We start from the raw sequence: 23918 nt of genomic DNA, 5'->3' as shown, positions 1-23918 counted from the left end.
ACAATATAGTCTGCCAATTGGACCACCAGAGGAAACCGCGGGAGCTTTTTCTAACACGTAGCCGTAACAACAAAGGGAAACAGTGTTTAGTCTCAGTGCATCCATCCACTGCATCAGGTTTTAACAAAAGCATACAACTTTTTTTTTTTTTTTCCTCAATCAGCCTGCAAAACAGTCACACTGCAAAATCCTGGAAATAATTAAATTTGGATTATGTATTTTATCTCTCGACATTGCAACAGGACACATTACAACTGTAAGGTGCCACTTTGACGTGTTGAGAGCTTCACGTGGCCTCTCATACACAATCAGGCTGATAAATATCTCGACTCATTGCTGCCATCTCGTGGCGGTTTATTTAATAGGAAGCGAATCAAGCGAACAATAAAAGGCTCATCTTTAACTAAACAACTGCAAAGCTTTACCAGTATCCACTCATACTGGATGATCGCGGGGGAAAACTGTGCTTCTCACAGTAGGTTGCATATTAAAGCAAAATTAGGGTAATTTTCACAGCTTAAGAAGCTGAAAGAATGGATGACAATGTGTGCCTGGCTCATTAGAGTGAACATTTTTCCATCTGTCAAGAAATGTAATCAGGCCAATTCATTTGCTTAAAAAACCCTTTACTTACACTTGAAAAGTGTTTTTAACCATCTTTTCTTTGTGTATCCAATGGAAAAGAGACATTCAGAAAAATAAACTAACCCTACGTTTAATGATTTTTTTTTTTTTTTCTCCATTCAATTATTTAACTTATAATGAGACAGGACCTTATAAAAAGGTTTTACCTCAATGTGTAATCTTGCTCAATATCCATGCAGTATATACATTAAGCATTCAAAAAGGGGAGCTCAAGCATTAAACTGCAAAGAAAAAAAAAAAAAAACTTAATTGCTCGTGGTATTTTACAATTTTATTATTTCTTACATAATTCAGACATTGTATCACAGATTAGGACCATTTCAACAGGTTCTTCCTGCAAACGTCAATGGAAAACAGTCTTTTGAGTATTTCAAACAAATACTAAGGCTATTAATTTATTGGCGGGCTGGATTAAAGGGTTAGTTCACCCACATCGCGGACAGTACGATTCCCCGTTTAGCTCTGGCGACAAGTAGCCATGCAAGGAGTCGGACAGAAAAGGCGAAAACGAGAAGGTTTGTGATTGATCCTGAGCACTCAGGACATTTCGAAATGGAATTGCATTCAAGTTCTGGGTCTGGTTTCCATGTGTCTGCACACGGAAGTAATAGTATGTGAGAGAAATATTTGCGTGGCTTGAATGAACTGACTCTTTAAGCTGGCACACACATGCAAAAGTAAATGTTCAATTAAACTCAAACATTTTAAAATGTTCCGAATTGAAACATAAGATAACTGCTTTGCACTTTTAAGAAAAACAAAAACAACAGCAAAACAATAAATACACTGTACTTTGGTTAGAATTACTCATTTGTAAAGTCACACCATAACAACACCGAATGATTACGGGGCAGTGCAGTGACATCTGTTGGACACGAGGCAGCAGTTCTTCAAAGTACATGGCTTTCCTTGTTGCAGTCCTTTGCAAAATTACACTTATTTTGAGTTCCGTCGCGTATTTGCATCATTTTAACACACATCATTGTGTGCAATACATCCAAGTCTTCTTACACTTTCTTGACATTTCTTTTTTTAAGAGCAAAGCGTGTCTGTGCAACACAGATGGAAGGTTTTGCTCTCCCAGAGAAAACCTGTAAAAAAAAAGAAGAAATGTGTTGGTGACAAATTGTTGACCATTACTGTGCATGTCAGTCTTATCAAAACTAAATTGTTCAGACACTCGTGTCGTGCATGTACTTCGTATCCACCTTTGAGCTCCTGTCGAACAGGCAGGTTTGCCGTTGGTGTCATATTTGGAGGTTGATAAAGGGAGCGAACCCCAGCACATCCTGAAGAAGTACCAGCGCCCTCTGTAGCGGCGGCTCAACATCGATCGCCACGTTGCGCTTCCGTAAAGGATCGAGGCTCGACTCTGTCACGTTGTGACAGTGGTTCACCTTCAGGGACTGCAGCTTCGGGCAATACTCCGCCAGAGTCCTGTAGGCGCAGCGTGCGGAAGTTGGCATGGATGAGTGAACAAGTGAGGCGGCACGCGACAAAGTGTGGCGAGTGATGACACAAAGTCAGCTGGAAAACACTTGAAAATAAGATATGATGTACCTTATGGACTGGTTCCTGACCCGCAGGCAACCCGTCAGGTCCAGCTGCTCCAGGCCCCTGCAGTTCTTGGCCACCTCCTCCACCGACTCATCGGTAATGTTGGCGTTGACTGCCAGTGATAGAGACCTCAACTCCAAGCATTTCTTGGCCAGGTAGCAGATGGCGTCGTCCTTCAGCTGGCGACAGGCGGTGAGGTCAATCGACTGCAGCCCCCCGCAGTGGTCCGCCAGGCTGCGCAGGGACAGGCTGTCCACCCATTCGCAGTGGGCCAGGCCGAGGTGCTGGAGGTGCAGGCAGCTCAAGGATACAGCCACCAGGGAGTGGCGCGTGAGCCAAGCGCATCCGCTCATGTCTACCCGCTGCAGATGTTGGTTTTGGCCGACAACCGGCAGCAGCTCCTTGTCGCTCACCCAGTCTGAACAGTTCTGAAGTGACAGGTTCTGCAGAACCTTATTGTCCTTTAACATGGAGCAAAACGCCTCTCTGGGAATGCACGGTCCTATCTGGACATGACAAGTGAAGCAAACAGGATCCCTTCACGTGAGTATGACTTCCGGCCACAAATGCAGCTTGATGCATGTTATGGATAGCATGACTGTCTCATCTCGACTTACCTGGGAGAGATTAAAAGTCCTGAAGTTGGCCAGATACACCTGGATGAGGCTGTGGAACTGCTTGCTCACCCTCTGCAGGCTGACAAGGTGTTGCAGTGGCAAATAACACAGAATGTGCGGAACAAGCACATCCTCCCAGGGCAGGTCCAGAAGGTGACACGATCTGCTGAAGGCGCAAAACTTTGTTAGGGGAGAACTTTGACACCGACGGTCATGTTGCTCCATTAACAGCCATGAACACAGGTGGAGCGTTAACAACTGCTTTCTAGGGTCAGGATCAGAAGGGGAAAAGATACGAAATATATGTAAAACCCGTGTCACACAGAGTTAAATCAATGCAATACATGACTGGAGGAAACATCTCGTCTCATCCGGCTGCTCGTTGTTACGCTGTTAGCAGAGCAGCTAGCCTGCCGGGGCTACTGAACCAGCCGCTTTTTAAACACTAAACTCCCCTTCAGCGAGCACTTACGGTCCGATCGTGGCTTCTTCCTCCATCTCTGATATTATACTGCGTTTTTACAAAAGCACCGTTCTTTACATAGACACCCGAATAACCTATTTTCTTTTAGCATCTTGCGAGTCGTTTAAGGTGTAACCCAGGCATAGTGCTGCATTCAGGGGCTGTGGGAAGAATGTAGGCCAAGCAGCTTCACACGAGATTGAGTTTCGCAAACAAAAGAGGACTTAAAGGTAAAAAACTTGAATTAAGTCAAAAGCCCGTGTCAAGACGACACTCAGTGGTGATAATGTTTTTCATTTATAATTAAGTTTACAAGACGCATATGAATAAAGGGAATATCATAATCATGTCGTTTACAAGGAACATTGAATGCACCAGTCGTAAATTTCCGGGTTCGCGTATGTAATGTTGTTATACATTGACGTATTGGTAGTATCATAGAAACCCTTGGTTATTATTAATACATAACTACTTTAATATTTTGTTTTAGGAAACTAACTTTGATTTTAATTCATGCAGAGAATACTTGGTTTTATCAACACAACTTAAATCATCAAACTATACAATACTTATTACCATGTTGGTTAAATGTAGCCTGAATAAAAATCTTATCAGGAAACAGTGGCTAATGAGTGTATAGATAAATATATAAATGTACAGGAATATGCTACACAACAAAGACACATTCATTACACTGTAATAGCTCTTAAACTCCAGAATAAATGTCAATTGTACATCCACAAATGTATTGTTTTCCCACAAAATCAAGTAAAAGATGAGAGCAAGCACATTGTTTGTTTTGGATTTTATTTTATTTTGTTCTCTTTTTATTTGGAAAGGTACTATTTTTCACATACAGTATACACTGCCATTGTCATTCAAGGTCATAGGGAAGCATGGCTGTAAAAAGTCCAGCTGATTTTGTCGATTTTGCTTTTGCCCTTCCAGGATTTTCTATTTATTTTTTATGTTTTAAAAACAAATTATACTGGTTATGGTTATGAACAGTAACAGAGAAGAAAAGAACAGAACATTAAAGTGCACCCCCTCAGATCCTTGAACCATCTCAGAGACTAAAAGTGCCTGTCAAATGAAGTCACATCTAATCAGTTTTACGTACTCAGTTTATTTGGTGCAACTACTGTAAAAGTTTCTTTTTCTACCTTGAGGACCACGCTTTATGGTAATATGAGACCTTTTTAAACTTTCGGTTGTTAAGAGTGATAACTTTGTCATTAACACATTATTATATTATTCCAACTCATTTTATTTTATTTATGCTAACTGTGATATTATTGATGTCAGAAAGAATACCACTGTATTAGCAGGTACTCTTCCTACACATGTTGTCCGTCCCGCCAGCTCACCTCTGCCCAGTGGAACAATGAGGTCAGTCATGCTGAACAATTGCTGACCCATGAGTTATGTTTCAGTGAATGAGACGAGCCAACAGATAGCGGGAGTGAATACTCACTCTTGACTGACTGCAGAGCCGTACCCCAGCTAAAGAACAAGCATGGCAAACAAATCAATCTATGATTTCTCTGCTGAGACCCTGGATGGACAGCTGGTTCCGCTCAGTAGCTTCAGGGGTAAAGTGCTTCTCATTGTTAACGTTGCCACCTTCTGAGGGTCAACAATAGAGGAGGTAATAATTTACAGGAGGACTGATTGATTGCGGACAGGCCACACTGTCTCATAACTCATAACCTGTTCAAGTGTTTTATTGACGGTGTTTGATTTTTGTCCCGCTCTCTCAGTACCACCGACTGAATGCACTGATGGAAATGTTTGGTGACCTCAACTTCACTGTGTTAGGATTCTCTTGTAACCAGTTCGGTCTTCAGTCACCCGGTAGGCATAGCAACACTCTGTAGTACATTTACTAAAGTACTGCAATGAAAGACTTGTTCTACCCTCTACAGACTGAAATACTACACTATTTATTAATCCACATTTATATATATCTGTTGTGTTTTGTCGAGTTCCATCAGTTTAACAATTTAATGAGTTTATAAAACTAAATATATGTTGAATATTAAACCACTTCTGTTAAGTTTTTTTCTCTTGAAACACCAAAACCCAATTGTTTTATTCTAAAAGAAGCTAAGAGCCCTACATTCCACACAGAGTTATTGTTGAGTAGAAAACAAGACAATGTCATTGTATTTATATTTTTGTACACGACTGATCACAATACACTATTCATTTTAAAATCTAGATTAATCATATGAACCTTTTTAATGACAAATAAACTACAGCCTATTATATTGTTATAAAGTTTAGCTTTACTCCGACCATCATCAATATGTTAAAAAAAAAGATTATATAAGTCAGTCAGTTTAGTTTTCTTTACTTTAGTATTTCAAAATATTTTTGATATAACATCTATGCTGGTGATATAAAGTTTTGGCACTTTGGTACTACATCCAAATATTCCTTGCATTGTTTGTTTGATTGTGTTCTTACTTTTGGCAAGTTATTTTAAGGGCACAGCTTTTGATATATACATTTCGATTTCTATACATTGACATACATTGAAATAACTCTTAATTTTTTGGTAGAGGTGAATCATGAAACTCTCAATATTCTGAAGTACGTGAGACCTGGAGGCGGGTTTGTGCCAAAGTTTCCTGTCTTTGCCAAGGTGGAAGTGAACGGATTGAATGAAGATCCCCTTTTCACATTTTTGAAGGTAAAGTGTTTATGAATCACATTATGATTATATAAGATTATTAGGTCATAGAAGAGAATTATGACCTATGGTTATATTTGTCTGCGAGCACCGCAACCCTCAAAACCCAGACACCATGTCATCTCTTGTTCGCCACAGGAATCTTTGTCATTTGTGAACCTTGTAATAGGAGACATAAAGAAATTCTACTGGTCCCCAATCAAAGTCAATGACATTCGTTGGAATTTCGAGAAGTTTCTCATTACCGCAGACGGGTTGCCCTTCAAAAGGTACATTCATAAGCATTGGATGACTTTATGTAATATATACAATTCATCTGTTTTGATTGTTATTGATGATCTAAAGCTTTCCCTTTTTGCTGCAGGTATGAACTTCACTGCCCCATTGAGAAAGTGGAGAAGGACATAGCACAAGTTCTCTGATTGACTTTCTTCCATTTTTCATCAGTGGCAGAGTGACGATCCCCCAGTAAATGCCCGTGTGCAGCTGAGCTGGATCTGATGAGAAGGGGAACAGGCCTCAGAGCTTCAGTGCATTCACTCTGAGGACAAGTACCCTTTAGCCACTCAAGGAGTTTTTCTCTCTTGGTTCTATGTAATGTGACGGATGAATAAACACTGTTGATCACTACTCAAGTAGTTATGGCAATTATGTTGTCACTGATTTTATTGTGAAGTTGAGAAGTTCACTTGGCAATAAATGTCCAACTGGGCAAGAAGTGCCTAAATTGTTTACTGTATTAAATATAAATGTATTGTCACACTAATGTCCCTCACTCCTGTAATCATCTCTTCTCCTCTCCTGTTTGAAAAAAGCTAAAGAACCTTTCTTTAGAAAACAGTTTAATGACGGGTAGTTTAAAAAGTTTAAAGAGGGGTAGTTTAAAAAGAATTTAAGGACTGGCAGAGTGAAAAAAAAGGATTTGTAGTGAATAACAAGATTATGAAGAAAGAGTTTAAGAAGTGAGAGTATCAATAAAAGTGAAAATGTATCAATAGGATACCAGATAAACTGATTTAAAAATAGCAATCATTTACCAGTTACAGTACAAAAGTATCAATAAAGTACCATTAAGAGTGAAAAAGTATCAATATGGTATCAATAAAATTAAATAAGTATCAATCCGTTACCAGTAACAGTGAAAGGTGTGTGTGTGTGTGTGTGTGTGTGTGTGTGTGTGTGTGTGTGTGTGTGTGTGTGTGTGTGTGTGTGTGTGTGTGTGTTTACATACACAAACATATATAAAGAATAAATGTATGTATAGTTTTTTCATACACACTCAGATACACAATCATTTAGAGACAGTACGCCGATCCCCAATATACAATGTTTTTTGTAAATCTGTTTAAAGAATTCAAAGTCCAATTCGATATCGATATAAAACTTGTAATTCGCTAATTGTAAGTTTTAGGTCTATATTGGAATTGGACCTTGTCGGGACCCTTACCATTCCGCGTGCGCATGCGCACTGTCGAGGTGCCAGGAAACATGGCGGGTGTCGGGTTCCGACGTTTGGCCCAGTCTCTCTCCGGTGGAAGAGGGACGGGTATTTCAGCCCTCCTCTCGGCCTCCAGAGCAGGTGGGTTGTGTTTTTGCTTAAGTATTAGTAGTGTGATAAAATCCCCCCGAAGCAAAGGCCAGAAATTGATGTTATATTAGTCTGCTGAGTGTAACCTTGACATGCTAACGTTAGCTCCGGCTAACAGCGACCGCCGCTGTTGTGAACGTAAATAACGACCGAGAGAATACCACGACTCAGTTAAATGTTTGTACTGGTGTCTCTTTCAGCCTCTGGTTTTACGAAGAATGATCTCCCTGGTCCTTATCCGAAGACTCCCGAGGAGAGGGCTGCCGCCGCGAAGAAGTACAACATGAGGGTGGAAGACTATGAACCATACCCAGACAACGGCGAGGGGTGAGTCTCTGATTTGGAATGAATCCTTCACCGATTGCTTCCAGGAAGATTTTGAAAAGGCCATGTGTAGATGCTGGTGGTGTGTGTGTAAACTCTTGAATAGAAAAAAACTATGTCTCTGTCTGTCACTCTTCCATATAAATCCTATCTAAATTCTGAGACTATCTACACTTTCAGCTCTTTCATCACATGATGGACAGTTTGCTCCATTTTGTGACATTGACAGGAATCATACAGTCTGAAGGCCGTCAACTTTATCCCTCAAGACATGCCATCATGTTCTAACTGAGACAAAGCATCCGCACACGGTCCATACACATCCTTATCTTAATTCTCCTGGTCCCTTAATGAATGCATTTTCCTCATAATTGGAATAGCAAGTCATCTTTGAAGTACCGCCCTTGCAGAATTCTCTCACGATCGATCTTCTGTAATAAACTCCGCATCATGCTTGAGTCCCGTTCAGCTCCTCTCCAGAATTTCTTTAGCAATTCCGTTGCAATGCTTTACTTTTAGATGAGTATTACTTTGAAGACATTCATACGTTGTCACTCTGCTTTTGCAGATTTGGTGACTATCCAAAGTTACAGGACAGATCTCAGCATGAGAGAGACCCTTACTACAAATGGGACCATCCTGACCTGAGGAGGAACTGGGGAGAGCCGGTAAAAATGCTGATCTGTTTGTTTTTTGTGTTTGTTTTTTTCACTATGTTTGTAGTTTTTGCACACAGGTCACTGGATAGAGAGATGAAGCATAAGTACAAATAGAGATGCTTATATTATTTGATTTACTTGATAGGTAAGTTGAAAAGGAGTACAGGTTATTAAAGGTCCATTAGTTAAATATGTCCTCAGAAAGACTTTTATAAGAAACCATTTGAGTTCATTCTTCCTCCTTTTAAATAAGACAATATTTTTACTTTGTGGTAAATATTCTATTAAATCAGAAGTGTTTCTTATTGTTGTCAAGATGTTTTTTAAAGCACACTCGCAAAAAAAAAAAAAAAAATTCCAACATCCAAACAAAATGTAGGACTATTCAACAACTCACCTTTAAACAAAAATAAAAAAATAAATAAACTAATTGTGAAAAGTGTCAGAAAAAGCTTAAGTTGGCCGATGAGAGAGATTGTTTATGACTGTTGTATGTTTTTTGTGTGACGCCTTGTCTCATAGACTTACAAATCACCCAGACTGAGAACCAAATGTGTTTTATTTATTCGTTGCTCAGTATTTGCCTTTTTGTTTCGTCTTTTTCAGTTTCTGTACTAAGATGTTAAAAAAATTGTATTCTATATAAGAGAATACGATGAAGACAAATGCCAATATTGTTTGTGATTTATCAGAAGAAAATTTGATAAAAAAGTTCAACTCAGCTACTGTAAGTTAATAACCCATACAGCTCTATTGTCCATTGCTCTAAATCGTTTTCAAAAACAGTTTTATCAAATTTGCAGCAGCACAAATGACACTGCACCGTGTAAATTGAGGGCTACTACTACTACTACTACTACTACTACTACTACTACTACTAACTTTATTTATAGAGCACTTTAAAAACAACACAGTGTGTCAAAGTACTGTGCACAGACAGTACAGATAAAAACAAAATAAAGCAATAAAAATAAGTAAAAATGTTAAAAACAATAGAAGTCAACCTCTCAGACTGAGTTATGCTTATGTATAGATCAGTACATTCAAAGTCCTGTCCAGCACCAACCGTGGCTTAAAGTGAGATTATATATGAACTGCACCTTCTGACCTACAATGTCGTATCTTTTGGGGACATACAAAATGTAAAAAAATAAATAAAAAAAACACATTCACATTATCAAATCTGGCCCTCGCTGACAGCACTGTTATAGATGGGTAATTACATCTAGTCTGTGTGGCTGCAACTCTGTAGGTTTGTTGTTTATAATGTACCCATGTAATGTCATGAATTTAAGGTCGTCTGTCTGTGTGCTCATCGGTTACTCAATGGCACAATTTATTCTCTGCAGTAGTCATTTGATATTGTCGTTACATTAAACAATTTCCTGACAATTACTTACCGTTTCTTCTGCTTTCAGATGCATTGGGATTTTGACATGTACACTAGGAACCGTGTGGACACATCTCCCAGCCCCGTGTCTTGGTCCACCATGTCCAAACACCTGCTAGGATTCCTTGGCTTCATGCTGTTCATGTTCTACCTTGGGGAGTTGATGCCGTCTTACCAGCCTGTTGTGAGTGTTTCCCACCTCAAAAAAAATGAGTTGATGCCTTTTGTTCAGTGGACTTGCATGCTCTCTGGACATTTATTTTTCGGTGCACATGAAAAAGTTCCTTTTTCACTTATTGTCATTCCGGTGCAGCAGACATGTAGAAGCAGACAACTCGTTGGCTGCCTCCAGTCCAGTTGTTGAAATATTCATAATTCACTGAACTTTGAACAGAATTTTCGTTGAGAAGAAATAGCAAACATACAATGCTGATTCTAATGATCCAAACTCCCCAATCTATGATGGCTCACATCCCATAACTTTAGCTTTTTCAACAGTTATTGTTTTGTGATTTGTATTAAGTACGTTTTCTAAATATTTCAAATATTTTTTACGTACTTTACATATTTATTTTACATCGCTTTCATTCTCACTCTGTTCAGTTTAATTTATATAATATCTGCAGCTTTTGTTAAATACCATTCATATAGAAATATATATGAAATGTGTTTGTTTCAGAATTAAAGTGTTCTTAAAATGTTTTTCTCTGTTTCAGGCACCGAAGCAATACCCTTACAATAACCTGCACTTGGAGAGAGGCGGAAACCCCGAGAAGCAACCGGAGGAAGTTAAAAATTATGAAATCTAACTTTCAAAATACAACTGTACTTGTGTATATATTTCTGAGAATAAAAACCTACCAAACCCTAAAAAAGTATATATGTTGTTCTTGTGTTTTTCTATATTGAAAATAGATTATTTTTTTCACACTACACTATAGATGGTTGGATCGTTAATTTTACATAGGAAGTGTAGAGTGTGATCACATCGTTCGGGAGGGGGGACATTTATAGATGCTCCCCCCGTTGGGTTTTTAGAGACCGAGGTTACTTCAGGTCGCGTCAAAATGAAAAGTGTCCATCCGGGCCACCGTAGCGTAGTGACAACACGGCATAGCTCTCCGCTCGGATCCATCTGAGCTGCTTAGCCTAGCTCCCAACTATCTCCACTCTGCTGTAGATGCGGACACTCAAGTGCTGATAAAGACCCCCGACGTAAGTTTCCCCCCCTCGACGCCCCGGTCTTACTTACCGCAGTGAAGTTTAAAAATGTCCTAAAGCGGATGATCTTTTATTTTCCAGTTGAATTAAGCTCACAGGGTGGCGGCTGACTGTCGGCTAGCTAGTTAGCATCAACATCGAGTTTAAACGGCCTGGTTACTCATCTGCTCGTTTTAAATCGTGTAATGCTGCGGGTTGGTGGACGATCCGACATCAGATTAAGGGATTTTAATCACCCAGTGATCGTATTTCCTGATTTTAGAGGGAACATTTAGCGGCGAGCGTTCACGTTGAAAATGCTAAACATGAGCTAAACTACCTATCAGGTTCCTTCCCGACGAGCTCGTCTGGTTGTGGAAATTAACCTGTGGGTGAATAAAAACTTCCCCACGGCGGTTATTTATAATGTCCAAGTACATGTTTGGTGATCGGGTGTGAAATGTTGACGCTTTAGGTAACAGTGGTAGTAGTGCGCTGGTCAGGGTGGTTCCCTGTTAAAGTGAGTAGACGTGTTAATACTGCAAACTACCACCTTCAGTAACATGTCTTATCATTGGCTCTTGAAGTGGCTTTATTTTCTGTGCGGATTATACCTATTATATACTTTGTCCACTGTGTGTATCGAAGCATTTGATTGATTAAAAAAAAATGTACAGTAAAACAATTAAAGCCACCGTGCCTTTGTAGGACGCAAAAACAACGAAGAAACTCGATTTTAGTGTCTGATAACGTTTTTTTCTTTTTAGGTTAGATTCTAATTTCATGTTCAGTAAAGCAAGTATTCTATTAGTAATCAGGAGTCTGTAACCTGCAGTTCTGGAGCCTCCCGGAACCTCTCACAAAATTATACTTAAATCAATCTTGTTTTCTTTTTCTGTACACACAAGGTCATTTTCAGATGAACGTGTACCTTTAAAGGGCTTCTAAAAAAAAAAAAGAAGGTACAACTGAAATGCTTAAAATAGGAAAAAATTGCTAACATCCCAAGAAATGTGGTGGGAAAAACCCCCAGGTAAACCAGTTTTATTTTTAAAAATCTAAAATGAGTAGGATTTTTAAAAGAAAAAATGGTTTAAAAAAGGGATAAAATGTAAAAATTGTAAGGTTGAAAGGTACAAAAACAGTCGAAAATGTAATGAAATGTTCACAATCCGAAACTGCAATCGAAACGTCATAAATGAAACACAACATAGTTTTTGTTCTTGCATCAAAACTATAGATAAAACTATAAGAGCTGCGTTTGCCTCGTTTAGAAGGTTAAATGTGTTTTGCGGCGCCAGTTAAATTTGATTTGGTTGAAAGTGACAGAAACGTCTGTTCTGGCCATAAAGGTTGCAGAACCCTCGGTTGGCGTTATCAACTTGACCACGTGGAAGAGAAGGTTATCTGCGATTATTACTCCCTTCTCTGATTTATATTGCCATCATATCTGTGCAAGACAAACTAATCATCTCAGATGCAAGAAGTGTTTATTGAAAAGACATGGAGTTCACACAGAAAACAACGACAAACCTTATTAAGATTGTGGCATCAGGAATGGATCCTGTTGATAAGGGCCGTCTCTTTTGCCACAGCCTTACATTATGTAGTACATTAGGTCTATTAAGTGCAGTGAATCTGCTAATAAGTGTTTTCTCGTTGATCTAAAGTTGAATCTTTTTTTAACTGTCCAGGATTTGAAACTCGAGCACCTGAAATAGAAAGATGAGGCTGAAGGAGATCCAGAGGACAGCCCACCAGGCGTGGAGTCCGGCCGGACACCATCCCATCTGCCTGGCCTTGGGGACGTCGGCGCAGCAGCTCGACGCTTCCTTCAACACCACCGCTGCCATAGAGATATTCGCGATGGATTTTTCCGACCCGTCTCTGGACATGCACCTCAAAGGGTCTTTACCCACAACGAACAGGTGATTAGAGCAGTTCATACCAGTGGCCCGGCTCGGCGGCGCGGCTGGGTGTGATTCTCTGCTTATTTTGATTTATTTATTCCACTTTACTGTTATCATTCGTCACAGACGCGCCCCCACTTGAGTGGTTGCCAGCGTAAATTCCTTATCAGAGCGTTTCAAGGCTTTTCAGCAGAAGTTGCATCAGCCAGAAAATGAAGCCCTGTCTTGTAACAAAGATTGAACCTTTAGTTGCAGTGGCTTATTTTTATTTATTCTTTTTGATCCATGGCTATAAAACTAATGCATTCCAAATATAGCAACACTCGGTTACTTCTGATTTCTTTTTAAAAGCGCAGCCAGATTGTCATTGGGAGCAAAGATGTCACTCTTCCTTTCGTATCCCACAGGTTGCACAGCATCGTATGGGTCAACTTTGGAATGGGAGCAGATGGTACTGGGGGACGACTGGTCGCTGGGAGTGAGAATGGCGCGTTGACGGTCTATAACCCAGAGGCCATAATAAGCTCTGGCGCAGACACGGTAGTGGGACAGTCTGAGAAGCATACAGGGCCGATCCGAGCGCTCGATTTCAACCCATTTCAGGTAAAACTGGACGGATTTTCTCCCGCAGTTCATCACAGTCACACGTCCTGGTGACCCTTAATAATTGATTTTCCCTCTCAGAGTAATCTCCTGGCATCCGGCGCAAATGATTCAGAGATCTATATCTGGGACCTGAACAACTTCAGCAGCCCGATGACGCCAGGAGCAAAATCCCAGGTGAGCATGTGAGCGGCGATCACAGAGAGGCGATGAAATTAACAAATGTTGCGTAGATTCGCTGTTTCGACGTGGATTCACAAAACACAAATGTAACACGTACAGTTCATTCGGTTGTTTGCTGTATAGTTTACTTCCTCTGACGGGTTGGTTAAAAGTATGCAGACAGTGTTTGTATCAAAAACAAATCAATTGAAATCTATTTTTAATCAAAGTTTAAAACCGATCTTACAAAAAAAAGCAGAAATTGTGCATCAGCTGTAGCTAGAAATGAAACTTCAGTTCTTCCTCTTTCACTTTTCTCTTATCAACTTTCATTACTTGCACAGATTTCTACACATATTTGCAGTTAACTTACAACAATTATCCCAGTATTTCAAAAATGTAGGACTTTATTGCTTTGTTCAATTCATCTCAATCCTATTTTTAAAACTAATGTTAAGACCCATTTTTTTATTCCTTGGCTTTAAACCCTGCTTGAGACTCTGCTCCTGTTTATATTGGTGAAATTGTTTTGTATTTTATGACGTTTTTATTGTTTGCACTTTAGGTTTTATGTCTATTTATATACAGCACTTTGTTTCAGCTGCAGTTGTTTTGAAAGCTATATATATATATATATATATATACACACATACATACCACGTCCCAGTACAAGGGGTTTGTGTTTTGCACAGCTTAAAAAAAAAAAAGGTTTACATTTGCACTTTCTCAAAGCTCATCTTCCACAAGTCTGTTACACACACATAAATTCCAACTTATTTTAAATGTAACCACACACTGTCTTTAGTTAATCTTACCTTGTCCGTCGGCGGTAAAACCTTTTGTCGTGTGTCTCAGCCTGCAGAAGACGTCAGCGTCGTGTCGTGGAACAGACAGGTTCAACACATCCTGGCCTCTGCCAACCCCAGCGGGAAAGCCGTCGTGTGGGACCTGAGAAAGAACGAGCCCATCATAAAGATCAGTGACCACAGCAACAGGGTTGGTGGCGTTAATACAAAATACAGAGTGTCTAGCTGTGTACCCTGCCATCGGGTGATGTTTACAGATTAAGAAGTGGAAAGTAGAGCTTGTACCAAATGTTGCCTCCAGTTTTTAATCCTTGATCTGGTCCGTCATGTGATTTTCAGATGCACTGCTCAGGAATGCTCTGGCACCCTGATGTGGCCACTCAGTTGGTGTTGGCGTCTGAAGACGACCGACTGCCAGTCATCCAAATGTGGGACCTGCGCTTTGCCACGTCACCTCTTAAAGTCCTTGAAAACCACACAAGGTGAGGCGTATTAAAAAAAAAAAAAGATCTCTGTCAAGCTCGGTCAGTTTTTTTATTTTTTGAATTTTGTACAATTCTCCATATGATCCTTCCGTTGGTGTTTTTATTTATTTATTTATTTTATGTAGGGGTATTCTGTCCATATCCTGGAGCCAGGCGGACTCTGAGCTCCTGCTGAGTAGTGCGAAAGACAACAGGATCCTCTGCTGGAATCCAAACACTGGAGAAGTCAGTGGCGTCACCCGCAGCTTCACGTTTCCCATGAATTTCCTGTTGTCACTCGTTTGGATTGTGGCTGATGTCGTGTCTTGATTTTAGGTAATATACGAGCTTCCAACAACGAACCAGTGGTGTTTCGATGTCCAGTGGTGCCCCAGGAATCCCGCCCTGCTTTCAGCCGCATCGTTTGATGGGAGAATCACGGTTTACTCGGTGATGGGGGGGAGCTTGAAGGCTCAGCAACAAAGCACAGCTGATAAGGTAAGACTATGAAATATATTAAATTCTGAAATCCATGTAACTTACCAGGTTGGTCCACAAGATGGTGCTAAAGTGAAGGAAGTGACCTCAACTACTTTTTTTTTTTTAACATAAAATACACACACATTCATTTAAATATCTAAACATTTGTGTGTTTGTGGTTCATTTTTTTAAATATCAAGAGTCTTTCTATCAAATAGTGGAACCGAAACTCCTCAGTCTGCTTTAACATGCCGTTTCCCTTCAATAGATCTCTTCCTCTTTTGATACCATGGATCCCTTTGGGACGGGGCAGGTGCTGCCTCCCTTACAAGTTCCACAGCCGAAAGCTCAAGACACCATAATCCCCCCTCTGAAGAAGCCGCCGAAGTGGATACGCAGGCCGGTCGGAGCTTCCTTCGCTGTAAGTACACTGAAACGTTCTGCATGAACGTGTGTGAATAAGGACATTTAGTTGTTTCGTCATGATGTCTTTGCCGTTTGCTTCCCAGTTCGGTGGAAAGCTGATAACCTTTGAGAGTCCCAAGCTGCCTCCGGCGCAGAGCCCCCAGCCTGTCCCCAGACAAGTGGTTGTGAGCCAGGTTACCACGGAGACGGAGTTCCTCCAGCGCTCTCGGGAGCTGCAGGCGGCGCTGCAGGCGGGCTCCTTCAACAACTACTGCCAGGCCAAGATCCAGAGCGCCAAGTCAGACGCTGAGCAGGACATATGGAAGTTCCTTCTGGTGGGCTCTTCTCATAGTGACACATCAAAACAGCTGTCAGTCAATCATGATTGTGTTTTCTAGATATAAGCTAATTAATTTCTTTGGATTGTAGGTTAATTTTGAGGATGAAGCTCGCGTCAAATTCCTCAGGCTTTTGGGTTTCAGCAAAGACGAACTGGAGAGAAAGGTATTCAGCTTTTTAAGTCAATAAAAAATAGTCCTAATTAATGCTCCAAAACTCTTGAGTATGTCTTAACTGTAAAAATGTTGGAACTGATTCAGATTTCAAAATGCCTGGGGAAGAGTTTTCAACCAAATGGACATGGAGTCGATGCCAAAGATCTGGCGGAGAAGATGCAGCGACTCACCACTGAGGTCAGCAAGTTCACACAAAACACCCTCCCTGATCGTTCTCTGGGGCTCCTGCTCACCGTACAGCAATCTTTGTCCCGTGCAGAGGTCTGACGATGCAGCAGCCGATGCCAGAACCTCAGGATCTGTGTCCCCCGCTGACTTCTTCAGTCAAACCCCGAAGGATAACTCCAACTTCCAGATCCCTGTATCCTGTGGTAAGTATCCCTCACATCCAATCCAGTCCAGTGTTTCACCTGTAAGCCATCCGGTTCCCTCTCCGGACTGATTGCCACTCTCTCTTGTAGATACCGACGGACTGATAAGCCAGGCGCTTCTGGTTGGTAACTTTGAGGGAGCCGTGGATCTGTGTCTTAATGACGGGCGCTACGCTGAGGCCATCCTGCTGTCTATCAGCGGGGGAGAGGAGCTGCTCAAGAAAACCCAGCAAAAATACCTGAGCAAGCAAAAAAACAGCATTTCAATGGTGAGAGGAGTTTTCACTGCATTTCAGTCCATGCAGGAGCGGGGGTGTCTTTTTTTTTTTTTTTAATCATATGGTGATGAATTTGTCTCCACCAATAGCTGATATCGTCAGTGGTCACCCAGAACTGGAGAGACATCGTACAGAGCTGCGAGCTGGACAACTGGAAGGAGGCTCTTGCTGCTTTGCTGACCTACGCTCACCCCGAGGACTTCGCTCATCTCTGTGGTGAGTTGTTCTCGACTACAAGCTCAGAAATACGACGAGTCGTCGTACTCGCTTCAAAGAGAAATGTTTCGTGCTCATCCTCTCAGTTTAATGAGTGATATTCTCTTGTCGGTTCTTGTAGATACCCTGGGAAGCCGGTTGGAGTGCGAGGGGACAGAAAAGCGATGCCTGCAAGCTTGTCTTTGTTACATCTGCTCTGGAAACATTGAGAAACTAGTGGAGTGCTGGGCCTTGCACAGAGACTGCAACTCTCCTCTCGGTCTGGAGGTAAACATTTCATCTCTTCCAGGACAACAACTTCTGGATTTATTCAGGGTTTTTTTATGGCTGTACTATAAATGTGAGTTTCTGTTCCCTTTTTGAGGTAACTTCGGCTTTTATTAGGTTTAGTATGACGTTTACATGAACAAAATAGTGTTTAAGTGACACTACCACAACAAGCTTCTTCACAAATGTAATTCATGTTTTTTTTAACTTGAACGAGTTTAAGTTTAATTATTAAGAAATGGTTGCTTTCTCACCCTAACCCAAGCCGGCCTGGCCGTTTATGAAGAAGTGATCTCTTTGTCTTTTGAAAGGATCTCGTTGAAAAGGTCATGATGCTGCGAAAGTCAATCGAACGCCTGCGTAACAGCGAAGTGGCGGTTCAGAGCCCCATCCTGGCCGAGAAACTGACCTGCTACGCCGGCATCCTGGCTGCAGAGGGCAGCCTCACCACCGCCATGACTTATCTGCCTGAGAACTCAGACCAGGTAAAACAAAATACGCAGAATTCTATCATCGCCTAAAGTCATGTGTTTGGTTGGAAATAAGCTGATACTGAGCAGTTGTTGTTTTGTTTTTCAGCCCGGGATCATGATGCTGAGAGACAGGCTGTTTCATGCTCAGGGAGAAGCTGCTATTGGGCAGCACCCTCCAAACAGAGGCGGCGTGTCCACTGCAAGGCCTGCGTCTGCAGCTCAGATTCCTGCTCCAAAAGCACAAATGATGGTAGAGATTTATCAACGCTGTGTGATGGACGCGTTCAGCTCATTATGCACTTAAAATGACATTCTTTTCATTTCTCGTCCTTAGAATCAGTACCAGCCTTCTGCTCCACAGCAGCAGCCTCCCATGCCGTCGATTTTTACCCCTCAGGCTCGTCCCACTGCCCCTGGGTCTGGTCTGCCACCGTCTTCTCATGTACTGCCACCCAGTGCGACCCGTCCTGCTCTGAGGCCTTCTTACCCTCAACACCCAGCCGCGGCTCCAGGTGCGCCAACCAGCTCAGTCTTGATTGAATCTCCCAGTCGTGTTGGACATAATAACCCGTTTGCGTCTTTCGCCAGGCTTCCTTCCTCACCAGCCATTCCAGCCTCAGCCCATGTCCACCGGCGGACCTTTAGCCTACTCCCCACCGGGTCCTTCTATGCCAGCTGCTAATCTGTCCGGACCTCAACCTCCACCGTCGACCTCCACACCCGGAGGCGTCCCCCCCATGCCCAGCCCCGGACTGCCACCAACAGGCTTGATGCCGTCTACCTCTGTGCCTTCGGGCCTCATGCAGCCTAGTTCTCAACCTGGAGCTCCAGTTCCCATGTACCCCGGGGCCCTCCACGGCCAGGGGCCGGCGCCGCCCATGGCGTCTGGTTCCTACGCTCCTCTGGGATCCGGGTATCCACAAGGAGGCCCCGGAGCTCCGGCTGCAAAGCCCTTCCCTGCCCCTGTTGCTCCTCCTCCTACAGGTACACACTGCGACAGCGCTTCCATTCATTCTGACTGCTTCTACTCTTATTTGTTGAATTCTTCTCAGAAGGGATGTTTGTTTGTTTCTTTGTTTTTTTACTCCTACTCAGCTGTCACTCCCTTTTTGACTTGCAGGACACTTTCCCTGGCTGAATTCCCAGTGTGACCCTCAAGGTGACAGGGTTAGGTCTGAATATGGAATTTTGGGGGGGGGTTGCCAAACTATCCACAGAATGACAAAGATCAAATACCACAAGAATAAATGATTCCTAAATGGATCTTCTCGTGGTATCTCTGTGGTTGCTTGTGCGGTCCAATGCCTGAGGGAAATGTAGAGTCTTGAGAGACGGTGCTTCTGTTGCGTGTGAGCATGAACCCATCGAGACTTGAAACAACACGGACGCCATCCTCTCATTCTCAAAATACTGCGTCAATGGATTCATGTCATTATTCGAAAGAGTGGTGACTCTTAAAATGCATCATTACCTGCGGCGGCCCGCGTGAGAAAACTTAAAATCACGTCACGTTTTGCTCTCAAGCGGCAAGTAACCCTGAAGGATTACTTGCAAATGTTGCCTCCGGTCTTAATGGCTTAAACGCGGTAAACAAAACCAACGATTCCAGAATCGGATATGACAACCTTTTGGTTTTGTTTTGTGTGTTTCTTTTATGAGCTCGGGTGACCGTTTGGTCACACTCAAAGCTGACGCACGCTTGAGCTCAAATGGTACATATGAGTTCCTTTTTCAGCTTGGTTCTGCTTTCATGGAGTGATCACGGTGACGATATTGATTCTGTGTGAATGTGCTCAAATATTAACCCGTGTTCACCTGCCCGTGTTTCGTATTGCCGACTAACTTTGGGTCAGAGAAAATGAACGTGTGTGTTGTTCTACAGGGAAAATGCAGCCTCTTTCTGATGCCTCTTCTTTTCACGTAGGACCTCAGGAGGGCTGGAATGATCCACCGGCAGTACGAGGCATGCCGAGGAAGAAGAAGGTGTCCCTGCAGTTATCGCCGGCAAAATTCTGTCTAATCACTACAATATTTGAATTTCTAATTAGCTGTCAGACAAAAACGCCTACAAACTGATTTATAACTGTACTTTTGTTTTACTGTGTTGGTAAAATATAAACTGTTAAACGGCTTTTTTTTGCGGCGTTTAATAATGTTTGAGGTGTTGTTTGGGCAGGTCCCTGATAACTACACTCCACCAGCCCCCATCACAGCCCCGGTGATGGGATTCCCGGCGGAGGCCCCTCAGCCCCACGGCCACGCCCAAGTCCCACCGGGAGCCCCCCAGGAGCCGACTGTGCAGGTGGGTACCCGGCGAGGGGCTGTTGTCCCGACTCCCATTGCAAAACGACAAACCGTGTCATCGTGGTTTGCTCCACCAGCTCCTCCAGCAGCTGCCGGCGGAGCGGGTGGAGCAGAAAGAAATCCCCGCCGAGCACATGGTGCTTAAATCCACCTTCGACGGCCTGGTGCAGCGCTGCCAGCTCGCCGCAGGAGACCCGGTGAGTCGCACCATCACCCGATGTGTTGAGGCTTTTTCTGTGAAACGACGGAAGAAGTGACCAAGAATCATGAATTTTTCAGCAAACGAAAAGAAAACTGGACGACGCGGCCAAACGTTTGGGACACCTGTACGATAAACTGAGAGAACAATCGGTAAGGATATTCAAAGTATATACTAGTAGAGCTAATTCTGCCGTCATGAATCACTGAGGAACAAGTATCCAATCACGCCTGTTTAATCATTGTACATTCAAATGAGTGTGGTTAGTGAAACGTGTCGACTTAACTGTCTGGAAAAAGGTTTTCGCAAAACTTAAATAAAAACAAATCATCAACTGTAAAATTTAAAGCCGTTTCTTGTGCTCAGTCCTCCAGTATAAATCTAAATGGATCAAAAAGCAACTACATACACTCACAGCAGAGCGTTCATACAGTCAAAACTACAGTTTAACATTATTTATGTCAACGACTGTGAGCAGCCATGTTGAAATCTTCATCGTCTTGGTGACAACGGTCTGAAGGGGGTAAAAACGTTTTGCTCCAAGAGACCATTAGGAAATTCGAAGAAAAAAATCAGTTAAAAAAAAAAAAAAAGGCAAAAATCAAAGTCAAGATTTTTTTTTTAATACAAGCTGGAAGCGTTCATAACACAATCTTGACTTCGATTTTCGACCTTTTTCTCATGAGGATTTTTTTTTTTACATATTTATTTGTCAGTGGCCCTAAAACCAAAAAGTCTCGACTTCAGTTTTTGACTTCTTTTTTTTTTTTTTTTTTTTTTTTTTTAAGTGCATGAGGTTTTTTTTGTTTTTTTTAACCTCCAAATATTTTTTTCTCTTCAGTGGCTCTGTTAAAAAAAAATAAAAAACATCTGGGAGAACAGTGTTGTTGTTTAATGAAGACCTTCAACAGCCTCTTAAGGTAGAAATAAACATCAATACCAAAGAGCACTAAAGGATAAATGCAGTTCAGGCACTTTTTGTTCTTTTTATCCTGTGGATGTCCCCAAGAGTGTGTCAGGAAGAATAACTTCCAAAATATAGGAAAGTTATTCCGAGGCTGGATCGCTGTAGTGAGTCCAGCAGGGTTACGATGTGGACAGAATCACTCCCAATCCTCCAGGGGGCGACATAATCCAGATAAATCTCTATAGTTGCTGAGTGAAGAGTTACAGCTCGGCTCAAGTGTCTCCACTATCCAATACGGTTGTTTTTCCTCCCAAGCATCTGATGCTCGTTGCTCTCCGCCTTTCAGCTGTCCCACAACATCCTGAACGGGCTCCACGAGATCAGCCGCTGCGTGGCGAGCCAGAACTACCAGCGGGGCCTGGAGGTCCACACCCAGGTGGTCAGCAGCAGCAACTTCAGCGAGATCTCCGCCTTCATGCCCATCCTCAAGGTGGTCATGACCATCGCCAACAAGCTGGGCGTCTAAACCGTCCCCCGACACCACCCACTCACAATTCAGTGTTATCATGTTGTTATATATGTATTTATTTCTATTCCACCCAATGATCGCGGTCTTTATCACTCCGCACGCGTTCTTTTCAGAGAGAACTTGGCTGATTTGGGGTAGTGAGGTGGGTTCTTTTTTTTGTTTTATTTTTTTTTTTTTGGTAGAGCTATGTCGATGTATGTGGTAATTTTACAAAAAAAAAAAAAATGCTGAATGTATCCTGAAAGTTGTGAGTCTGTAAAATTCAACTTGATGTAGTATATAAAGCAGCTGTTTCAAAGTGTGGAGGCGTCTTCGCTCTGCAGCTCTCGCCTCAGACGGCGGAGGGGAAATCGTGAGGATTAAACTTTGGGTTTCACTTCCTGGTGTTTATTTTGAAATGGGAAGAATACCCGAAAAACTCCTCCTCTGGACGATTTCACGACGAGCAGCATTTCTACAACACTGTCCCAGGATCTTTGGTTGATCTCACCTGCTGTAACAGACTGTCCAATTCAGTTGTGCCATGAGGGGTTGTTTGTTTTTTTTTTTGTTTTTTTTTGTCATTATTTTGGGCCAAAGCACTGCAGAAGAATGTCAGAGAGAGATTGTCGACTCGCTCTTTTTTCCTCAACCCTTTATTTTGTCTTAACCCCATCACTGGTACAATATGTCCCGACGGCTCGTGTGAAATTTTTTTTTCTTCCTCCCCAGATTTACTTCAGTTGGCATGTTTGTACAACAAACTACAGAATGAATTCACAACCTCGCCTCTTCCGTCTCTGTTAAATCCGCTCTCACTCCTCTTGGCTGCAGCCTTTTCCCTTTGAAACAGCAGATTTTCAGCACGTTTTTTTTTTTCCCTCTCCTTCTATTTCATAGTTCGTTTTAGTTTACAACAAATAATAATGATACAACTTAAATGAACTGACAAATTACAAGTGCGGAAGAAGATTCCCTGAGGTTTGCGGCTGGACATAAAGCTGGATTGTTTGGTGTGTCGCGGCAGCAGAAGGCAGTAAAGTGCCTCTTGGTGCCCATTTTGGTTGCACAGATATTTATACAATCCATGTTGCTTACTTTGCTCATTTCGGTATCTTTTTTCCAATAAAATCTCACTTTAAAGCTTTTAAAGTCTTCAGACGTGTTGACTTGACTTGGATCTTTTAGCACCCATTTTTCTTTTTCATTTTTAATAAACATTAACAATAAACATTTTTAAAAATAAGTTTTTGGAATCTTTTCCTCCACGGTCCAAACATAGGTCTTTAAAAAAAAACAAAAAAAACATTCTAATGATCAATCAAAATGTAGACTAAGATGTAGTTCCGTGAAGGTTCCAGTGACTCCAGACGAGAGGCTGAAGAGCTGCAGACTTGTGTGATCAATAATCTACCTTTTATGAATTCACTTTGTAAAACTTGTCAGTTCGACAATTTGGGACTTTTTGAGGAGCTGTTTGAAATTGAATAAAATCCATGCATCCATTAATAAGTTGCGTCTTTAGTTTGAAAACAACTGTTTCATGTTGGGATTTTACCCATTTACTTATGGATTACATTAGTTGATTTTTTAATTCAGAATCGGTATATAAATAGCAAAACATTATGACTTACTAGGTCACTAAACTGCTGGTAAATGCAACTTTAAAGTATGGACATTGTGAAAAATAGAAAATTAAAATGTATTTTTTAAAGGAAATTATATGTACATAAATATTCACATTCAAAATTCAGCTCTGGTCAAACTTGTGGCGCCAAATAAACCACGAACTGAGGCTGTAATCGCTGCCAAAGGTGCATCAACAAATAGAGCAAAGCCTGTATAAAAACATACTTTACATAGATTAGTTAAAACCTCCCAAAACGTTTTTCATATTGCCATTATGGAGTGT

At 41.7% G+C, this 23918-nt stretch overlaps 4 protein-coding genes across 6 annotated transcripts; 3 read left to right on the top strand and 1 right to left on the bottom strand.

The window, feature by feature from the left end:
* Positions 1-896: 896 nt before the first annotated feature.
* On the bottom strand, positions 897-3450 carry fbxl15 (F-box and leucine-rich repeat protein 15). Of its 2 annotated transcripts, none has more exons than XM_080477359.1 (5): positions 3292-3450; positions 2820-2982; positions 2206-2708; positions 1854-2082; positions 897-1736 (listed from the first exon to the last, which is right to left on the bottom strand). In XM_080477359.1, exons 1-4 carry the CDS (start codon positions 3315-3317, stop codon positions 1893-1895), a joined length of 882 nt encoding a protein of 293 aa, XP_080333485.1. In that variant the 5' UTR covers positions 3318-3450; the 3' UTR covers positions 897-1736; positions 1854-1892. The 2 variants fall into 2 exon arrangements, with proteins under 2 accessions (XP_080333485.1, XP_080333484.1); XM_080477358.1 differs by having other exon boundaries at positions 2820-2985; positions 3292-3448.
* A 1348-nt stretch (positions 3451-4798) lies between these two features.
* Positions 4799-6399, top strand: gpx9 (glutathione peroxidase 9; the record flags this gene model as incomplete). Its single annotated transcript, XM_080485699.1, has 5 exons — positions 4799-4930; positions 5043-5136; positions 5847-5977; positions 6116-6246; positions 6342-6399. 5 exons carry the CDS (start codon positions 4799-4801, stop codon positions 6397-6399), a joined length of 546 nt encoding a protein of 181 aa, XP_080341825.1.
* A 1045-nt stretch (positions 6400-7444) lies between these two features.
* ndufb8 (NADH:ubiquinone oxidoreductase subunit B8) lies at positions 7445-10807 on the top strand. Its single transcript, XM_080461489.1, has 5 exons — positions 7445-7556; positions 7766-7892; positions 8458-8557; positions 9967-10122; positions 10655-10807. The coding sequence occupies exons 1-5, from the start codon at positions 7466-7468 to the stop codon at positions 10745-10747; spliced, it is 567 nt and encodes a 188-aa protein (XP_080317615.1). The 5' UTR covers positions 7445-7465; the 3' UTR covers positions 10748-10807.
* Positions 10808-11037: 230 nt separating this feature from the next.
* Positions 11038-23507, top strand: sec31b (SEC31 homolog B, COPII coat complex component). Of its 2 annotated transcripts, XM_080458223.1 has the most exons (26): positions 11038-11153; positions 12833-13066; positions 13456-13651; positions 13733-13828; positions 14669-14809; positions 14959-15101; positions 15230-15329; positions 15420-15581; positions 15832-15984; positions 16073-16303; positions 16398-16472; positions 16568-16660; positions 16743-16854; positions 16945-17123; positions 17222-17348; positions 17470-17615; positions 17927-18100; positions 18195-18338; positions 18423-18600; positions 18677-19072; positions 19209-19247; positions 20013-20071; positions 20265-20390; positions 20470-20589; positions 20672-20743; positions 21845-23507. In XM_080458223.1, the coding sequence occupies exons 2-26, from the start codon at positions 12864-12866 to the stop codon at positions 22022-22024; spliced, it is 3645 nt and encodes a 1214-aa protein (XP_080314349.1). In that variant the 5' UTR covers positions 11038-11153; positions 12833-12863; the 3' UTR covers positions 22025-23507. The 2 variants fall into 2 exon arrangements, with proteins under 2 accessions (XP_080314349.1, XP_080314350.1); XM_080458224.1 differs by lacking the exon at positions 19209-19247.
* Positions 23508-23918: the final 411 nt, after the last annotated feature.

This window comes from Lipophrys pholis (assembly GCF_963383615.2).
Source record: "Lipophrys pholis genome assembly, chromosome: 1".
NCBI classification, from domain to species: domain Eukaryota; kingdom Metazoa; phylum Chordata; class Actinopteri; order Blenniiformes; family Blenniidae; genus Lipophrys; species Lipophrys pholis.
Note: the sequence above shows the minus strand (reverse complement) of the source record. Positions and strands in the feature narration are given on the sequence as shown.